Below are 8,689 nucleotides of genomic sequence, written 5' to 3'. Positions count from 1 at the left end.
AAAACATAATAATTCATAAAATAAAATAAAATATTTTTATATATTATTATTTTTCATCTTATTCGATTTTATATTATCAAATGTTAATTTCAATAAAAAATATTTTTGATCGAATATATACCATTTTATGTATTACTTTGGAATAATGTGACAGTAATAACATTAAATACAAAAATTTATGTATATGCATTAGTATTTTTAATTGCAAATTATGAATGAGACTTTGAATTTTTTATTTGTCTTCTACTGTTATATAAGCATTTAATTTTACACATCTCTATTTATCTATATAACGTCTAGCGTACTAGCGTGATAAATAGCTGTTAGATATTATTATATTAATATTGCATATTACATAAATTTTATTAATAACTTAAGAGAATTATCCAAGATTTATTAATTTGCATCGAACAATACAAAGTATAGTAATAATCGATCTTATGTAAGTCATATGTATGTCAGCTTGAAAACTTTTGCATCAGAATTCCAAGTAAAATTACTAGTATATTATGAGATAAGAACTGCTGTACGAACAGTTGTCTGTAACGACTCGCGTTGGCAATATCGCTAGCACTCTTGAGCCAATTCAATTTTATCAAACAAAATCATTTACAATAATCATAAAGAGCAATCATTTCAAATAAGTGTCATGGAATATTGGTCTATATTGTTATCGATAGTGATCGGTGTGATCAGTATTTATTATCTTTTCAGAAATTTTAATTTCTTTAAAAGACATGGCGTGATACACGTACCGCCTGTTCCAATATTCGGATCTATGGCATCAGTTATATTTGGTCGAACGTCATTCTTCGATTTTATCTTCAAGATATACAATTTTAATCAAGACGCAAAGTATTTTGGAATCTATGTCACGACAAATCCAATCTTCTTGCTTCGTGATCCGGAACTCATTAAGGCTATCCTTGTTAAGAATTTCGATGCATTTCCAAATCGTCGTGGTTTTAACGAATTGAATGAACCTTTACTTGCAAAAAATTTGTTTTCTCTTCGCGGAGAAAAATGGCGGAACGTAAGAACTCTGTTGAGTCCTTCTTTTACATCCAGCAAAATGAAAATGATGTTCACATTGATGTCGGAATGTGCTGTGGATTTTGTTAAATTTCTGTCGACATTGCCAGCGAATAAAAGTGATATGAACATAAAAGATGCTTTCTCTAAATATACGAATGATGTCATTGCCACGTGTGCTTTCGGAATCAAAGTCGACTCTATGAAAAATCCAACGAATAAATTCTATGTTTACGGCAAGGAAGCGACTAGCTTTTTAGGGAGTCGCAGTCTGAAATTTATTTTTCTTAGAACTTTTCCAAGTCTCGGACGAATTCTCAATATAAAGCTTATAAACGATTACGTGTTAAACTTCTTCAAGGATATTATAAAAACTACGATTGTCACTCGTGATGCGGAACACATTACACGCCCGGATATGCTACAGTTAATGATGGACATCAGAGGTGAAGAAAGTCGTAGAGAACTAGATATCGATGACATGGTTGCGCAAGCGTTCGTCTTTTTCTTTGGTGGCTTCGATACAAGTTCAACCGCGATGTCTTTCGTAGCTCACGAAATCGCAGCTAATCTAGAAGTTCAAAACAAATTACAACAAGAGATCGACAAGGTTTTGGAGGAATCGAATGGAAAAGTGTCTTACGAAGTCATTAATCGGCTCGAATATTTAGATGCGGTGATAAATGAGACTCTCAGATTATATCCACCAGTCACTTTCTTAGAAAGAATGTGCGAGAAAACTTTTGAATTACCACCCGCATTGCCGGATGAGAAACCTTTTATCATGAAGAAGGGTATGACTTTTTGGATTCCGATTTTTGCAATTCATCGTGATAAAAAGTATTATGATAATCCGGAAAAATTTGATCCAGAAAGATTTTTGAACAACAAGATGCACAATTCTTTGTGTTACATGCCATTCGGATTAGGACCAAGAATGTGCATAGCTAACAGGTTTGCTCTGTTGGAAGTTAAAATCTTGCTGTTTCATTTATTAGCACGATGTGAGCTAAAACCTTCCACGAAAACTACATCCCCAATAAAATTCAGCAAAACTCTGTCAATGATACCGGAAAATGGACTTTGGTTGAACATTCAGCGTAGAAAAAATATGTATCCTGTGCTGGAGTCTGTATAGTAATGGATAATTTTATAAAACATTGGTAAGTTTATAAAACATTTCAAATAGTAACAGTTATTATTAAAAAATTACATTTATAATAAAAATTATTTGTTTGTAACAGAAATCGTCATGTGTCTTCATGAACGTACATTTTATAGTATTGTATATATGTAATAATAATAAATTCAAGATATTTTAAAGTTATTAATTATGAATATTAATAATTTAGTAATGTTGAATTTAGTAATATTTAATAATATTGAAAGTGCTGAAATATAATTTAATGCTAAATTGTAACAATTTTTATAAGATATTGTATTAATTTTCTTCAAACAATATTTTTTATAATTCATTATATAGATATATAGATTTAAAAACAAAAAGAAGAAAATGATGAGAATAAATACATTTGCATAGATATATTTATTATTAGATATATATTTATTATATTTATTATAACAGCATAATACTTTATATAAAATATACATTGAGCAATTCTAGACTTTCTTAACTTAATTAATTTTCTAAGTTATAAATTTTTATAAAAATTTATAATAAATATCTCTATGTCTATAATATTTATAAATATCTCCTTCTTACTTTTAACTTTGCGAAATTGAATGATTAATTGTCATAATTTATTCTTCGCCGGAAATTTGCAATATATAATACTTATAAACTACATATTTAAAAAAAAAATAACTATGTATGTGTTTAAATAACCATGTATACATTTTTTTATATTAAATGATTTACCTCACTATTTTGTGCATAAAAGTATTAAGGTACAGTTAATTACTAAAAAATAAATAGTTAGTAGATAAAGATACTAGATTTATAGTAGATTTATAGATTTATTTATTATAGATTTATAGTCCGATTAGATTCAGAAGAGCTATTAAAGATGCTACAAAAATCTATTTCTATTTAATGGTTTTGTCTAAGGAAACTTTCAATCAGTATCTCATAATAAAACTGTACTATATTACAATTTTAGTCAATTTAATCAAAGTCATTTTTTTGATATGATAGTGCAGGGATTCTTTAAAAATCATTAAAAATAAATAAAATACAATCCAATTTTTATGATAAAAATTTGTTATTAAAAACTTTCATAAATATGTACGAATTTTTTTTAGATTTTTATACAATACCGGAACAATATAAAAATTTGCACTGCAGTTCGACGACTCAGATTGCGGAATGAATAAAGTTTTATATTGCCGATGAGTTAATTTATTCTTTTGTAGTTTTGTTGTAATGTAATTTTTATGATTATATTAATTTTAATTTAACATTATATGAGTATCTTTTTTTATTTAAAAGAAAAATTTTGTATTTTATCATATTAATGTACATATGAATTCAGTACATGTTTTATTTAAACAGACAAAATAACAGGTTATTATTATATATTTTATAATTCGTTTTAATTAGAATAGATTTGAATTTACGAGAGTTATAACTATAGTATTTGCTGTTATATATAAGGCCGACATACAATTGACCACGTTTTTATACTTGCCCGTAATTACTTTTGTAATTATATTTGTAAAATAATTTATATACTGTGTTGTGCATGTATGTTAATAACTGCAAATGACAAATTATTGTGCGTTGAACCAATAGTTCTAACAACGTAACAATCTTAGTGAAAGCGAGATTGTAAAAAGGAGGTTTTTAATTATATAGCTCATTAAATACTTAGAAATAAAATTGTAGAACTGTAGTAATCTCTTGAATAATCAGGAATAAATAAAATATTGTATACTAAGAGATAAAATTTAACGATAAAATTTTAGAGATAAATTTCTGTATTAAATCTGTATTAATAATAATCTGTATTGATAATAAGTATGATAAATCGATTTAATCGTTGAACTTTTCAATTTTAATATTTGATAGAATGCATATTTTACAGTACAAGTAAATAGCATAGTATGAGGAACTCCGAAAATAATTGTAAGAGTGTTTTTGCCACTTACCTTGTTCAATTTCTTCGTAGCGAGACAATACATCGTTTCGAGCTACCCTTATGATCTCCACTTCATCAATTCTTGGCCCTTCTCCAACACGCGGTCCCTTTCCAACGGCAGTAAGTGAATTAGATTAGAAAGGGTACTTTTATCGAGTCAGAGAATACTTTTTCGAACATATATCTCAGAAAGCTAATAATAACTATTTTTATCAGAATAATCGCGCTACAAACTATTTATGTATATTAAATTTTATTTAACTTATAAAATACTTTTTATGAAAAAGACATAAGACTTATTAAATAATTTATATGCTGTTACTTTTTAATTAATTTTCCTTTTAATTGCGTATCTTTTTTAACATGTTTAGATTATATACTGTATACTTTAAAAAAATATTATCTTTACATATTTTGTTTTCTGACTATTTTACGAGATATAAATGTAGAAATTTTTTGTCCTTTTTAACTGTTGTCTTGCTCATTAGAATGCATTAGACATAGAATTCGACTAATGATAATTAAGTAGCTCAGTCGGTCTAATTATCTAAATTACAAGGACTTCCGTAGCCGAAGGATAACTGCGTTTAATGATCGAGATCAATTGCAACAAAATGTCCAGTTGGTTCAATAGCAACAGCGCGTCACGCAAGCATCTTATTTGATAGAAACTGGTTTGTCTGTCGAAGACCACGAGTCGCGATTCCTTTAGCAATGGTCGCCGAGGGAACGTACGCTCTTCCGACCGCTCATTAAAGCGGCATTCACAAGCTCGTATCGTGTCTCTGGAAACGCCCAATCACGTAGCCGAATACATTATACAACTGTTATATCCACCATGCAACTGCATGAGAGAACGTGCAACCAATGCAGATCCTCTTTGGTCAATGCAAGATTCTGTCGCAGACATGACACGCACAACCGGACAATCGATATTTGTTACAATACTAAATCTGAATATCTGAACTGTTTCGTGGAATATATCTTTATATATTAAAAAAATCTATAATTGTATTCTTTTGACTTTTTCATTTTTGTCCTTCATCTCTCATTTTTTTTCCTTTTAATATTTGTAATATCCTTATTTCTTTGTTCATACGTATATTAATTGCAGTTAACAATATTTAGTATAACTATATTTATAAATATAAATGAAACAATTAAAATAATGTATATGTATCTACTCAATTTTTATTAAAATTATCATTTGTCGAAATAAAAAGTTTTAGGTATTAAAATAAAAATGAACGATATATTTAACAATTTTTCAGATCAACGTTATGTTAATCATACAATAATTATATATACAGAAAATATTTTTTAAAATATTATATACTATAATTATATCTTTTCATTTGACTTATAATTAGTGTTAGACCACAAAACTTACTGCTAGAACATCTGTTGCTAAAGTAATTATTATATAGATGCTTTTATATCATATTCAGAAATCTTTCTTAGTTTTTATATCTTATTTAAAAAATTTTTAGCAACATTGAATTGAACAATATTTTTATTTCAAAGAACATAAATCTATCACATATTGTCCAGTCTAAAAAAAAATCGAAAGATAGATAAACATCAGAGTTAAAATCATCAGAGTTATTTTATCTCAGTTTACTGTGAAATCGTTCAGAATCGAATTTTGCGATTTTTAAAGTGGGTTTGGAGTCATCTTAAAGGATTAGTATAAATTCATATCATAAGATATTTGTTTTTTTTATAGTAAAGATTTTTCAAAAGATCAGACCATAATTTGAAAATTTTTACATATATTTATATGCTCTGTTTGATACTACTTATACGTTTTGAGTTTTGTTGATTCAAAAAACTTTTATTCCGTAAATTGCCTCGTAACAATGTTTTCTGTTTGAATCTTTCAATGTATTATTTATTGAATTTGCTTTAAAACTTATCTGGGATATCGATGATAATTTTGTGAAACTTAATCAGTGTCATATCGAATTACTATCAAAAACAATTAAGAAAAAAATAAATGTTTGCAACATTATATCTTCGATAGCGAATTTTTTTCTTCCCTTTTATTTTCGCTCTTCATTGTCAGCTACAATATATTTTCAATGAAACGATATATCATAAAATTTAATAAAATATATCACATGTATAGGTATATTAGTAAGGATATTAGTTTTGTTTCTTTTCTACTGTAATATTGTAACATACATAACACATAAAAACTTGCAAATACTTTTTCGCAAATCAGATTATTTTTAGCACGATTTTCTGAGCATATTTCAAAACATGCATTTAATCTAATTAAATAACAGACATATTATTCAAGAATATATACTACATATATGCTATAAATTAGCGAATTATTATTGTCGTAGTTTCTAAAATTAATATTAACACAATATGTTAACATTAATTAATATTCCTAACTAATATTGCCTGTTTTTTAAAATATATATAGAGTATACATATATATTTTAAAAAACATACATATACATATACATATACATATATCAGTTTTTAGTTTTTATGTATGTATAACGATATAATTTTTTTTTTATTATATTTGTACAATTTATCTTAAAAATTTTTCTTTTTAGTCAGTATTATGGGGTACTAATGACAAATAAGAAGATAGTTTAATTTAATTATAAAGGATCCTGTATAAAACATACGAAAATGAGTCCCGGCGATTTTGACAGAATTTGATGTACAATAACTCAAAAACTGTTCATTTATTTTGTGCCTATGGAGACTTTTGATCAGAACAATCAGATCAAATCAACTACAATAAATTCAGCCAAATTAGCCGGGATCTATTTTCGTATGTTTTGTGCAGAGTTCTTTTAAAGATTTGATTAAACTAATTTCTTTGTTTTTTTTACATCTAATCTGTCCCATTGATATCATTAGCTGTAATAGAATGATGTGTATTTTTCTTCAGTATTACACTCAACCAGAAGCCATCTTCAGGTTTCATAAAAAGACTATTCTTAGTAATCTTGATCGGTATCGATGTCTTCTTGCAAGGTTTTAAATCACAACGTACTAACAATTGAAAGAGTAGACTTTCGTCTCCAGCAATGCGAATCTGTTACCTACACATCCTGGGACCAAGACCAAAAGGAAGGTAGGCTCCGCAGTTGAGATTATCCTTCTTCCGTTCACCAAGAAACCGCTCAGGATCAAACTTCTCCGGTTCTTCGAAATATTTAGAATCATGATGAAGTCCATAAACCGGTATCCATGCCATGTCCTTTCTTTATAGTAAAAGGTTTTATTCCTGGTAATGGCGGTGGTAGTTCGAAATCTTTTAAGCATAATCTGTCCAACATTACAGCAACCGGATACATCCTCAAAGTTTAATTAATTATAGCGTCTATTCCATGCTATTAACCGCTTCATAAGTTGCTTGTCCATTCGTATCTTCCAAGACTTGGTCAATTTCATTTTGAAGTCTTTTATGTATGTTTTGATTTATCGCAATTTCGTGAGCAGCAAAACACATTAATGTTGAAGTACTTTCGAAACTTCTAAAGAAAAAAATAAACGCTTGTGATACCATATCATCGATAGTTAATTCTGTCTTGCCATCTTTGCCTCTGCTCTCTATCATCAATTGTAACATGTCTGGACGAACAATACCATTTTCATCTAGCTTTTATAGTGGTTTTTACAAGCTCTCGAAAAAAATTCGCTATCTCTTCACGAACGAATGTCAATTTAAGTATTCGTGCAAGCCAGGGCAAAGTTTTAAGTATGTACATCTTTAAAAAAATTAAATTTCCTGTAAAATTGGTTGCTTCCGTGCCATACACATAGAAATTATTTTTTCGATTTCTCATAGAATCTACTTTAACACCAAAAGCGCAAGTAGCGATTACATCGTTTGTAAATCTTGTGAAAACATCTTTTATTTCCATTATCCTTTCCTCTGATGGTAATTGCGCCAAATAACTGCCAAAGTCGACACCGCAATCGAACATCAGTTTATACATACTTTTCATTTTACTGGATGTGAAAGTCGGACTTAATATAGATCGTATCTCACGCCATCTCTCTCCGCGAAGAACGGCGAGGTTTTTTCTTTTCAAGATCCAAAAACTGGATCTTGATTTTCATCGACGAAACTAACATGATCCATGAACATGTCAAAATGTTTCAGTGTCACGGATTTAATAAGCTCACGATCGCGAAGCATTATAATTGGATTTTTCAAATTATACAAGCCGATGTATTTGGCGTTGGGATATAAGTTGTATACCGATTTGATAAAGTCAGGTATTGATTCACGACGGAGGAAAGTTGATTTCATACTTCCCACTATGGGAAAAGGCTTCACGTACGGTATTCCATGTTTCTTGAAATAATTTAAATCTTTGAAGAGAAGATAATAAAGACTTAGAATACCTGCTATCAATAAAACGATTATGTATATCATGATGTTAATTGTGTTTACACAGTACACATACACACACACACACACACATACACACATACACAACATTGAACTTGAAGAATGTAACGAGCAGCCTCCTAGACTAATCTGTTATTTGAATTTATAATATGGCGCTATTAAAATGCCT

General features: G+C 28.5%; 1 protein-coding gene and 1 pseudogene across 3 annotated transcripts; one reads left to right on the top strand and one right to left on the bottom strand.

Moving 5' to 3' along the window:
• The first annotated feature begins 550 nt into the window (after window positions 1-550).
• On the top strand, window positions 551-5,144 carry LOC108692391 (cytochrome P450 9e2-like). 3 transcript variants are annotated; one of them, XR_001931973.1, is made up of 3 exons: window positions 551-2,195; window positions 4,161-4,250; window positions 4,690-5,144. XR_001931973.1 is itself a non-coding variant. In XM_018200616.1 (2 exons), exon 1 carries the CDS (start codon window positions 650-652, stop codon window positions 2,168-2,170), a length of 1,521 nt encoding a protein of 506 aa, XP_018056105.1. In that variant the 5' UTR covers window positions 551-649; the 3' UTR covers window positions 2,171-2,195; window positions 4,161-4,412. The 3 variants fall into 3 exon arrangements, 2 of the variants coding, with proteins under 2 accessions (XP_018056105.1, XP_018056106.1); XM_018200616.1 differs by lacking the exon at window positions 4,690-5,144 and having other exon boundaries at window positions 4,161-4,412; XM_018200617.1 differs by lacking the exons at window positions 4,161-4,250; window positions 4,690-5,144 and adding an exon at window positions 3,295-3,933.
• Window positions 5,145-6,718: 1,574 nt separating this feature from the next.
• On the bottom strand, window positions 6,719-8,237 carry LOC108692373 (annotated as a pseudogene).
• Window positions 8,238-8,689: the final 452 nt, after the last annotated feature.

Source organism: Atta colombica, unplaced genomic scaffold (genome assembly GCF_001594045.1).
Source record: "Atta colombica isolate Treedump-2 unplaced genomic scaffold, Acol1.0 scaffold7, whole genome shotgun sequence".
Classification (NCBI taxonomy): domain Eukaryota; kingdom Metazoa; phylum Arthropoda; class Insecta; order Hymenoptera; family Formicidae; genus Atta; species Atta colombica.
This window is presented reverse-complemented; position numbering and strand designations above follow the sequence as displayed.

Excerpts from the sequence above, each read along its gene's own strand:
- LOC108692391 (XM_018200616.1), top strand. The coding sequence starts at position 650 with ATGGAATATTGGTCTATATTGTTATCGATAGTGATCGGTGTGATCAGT.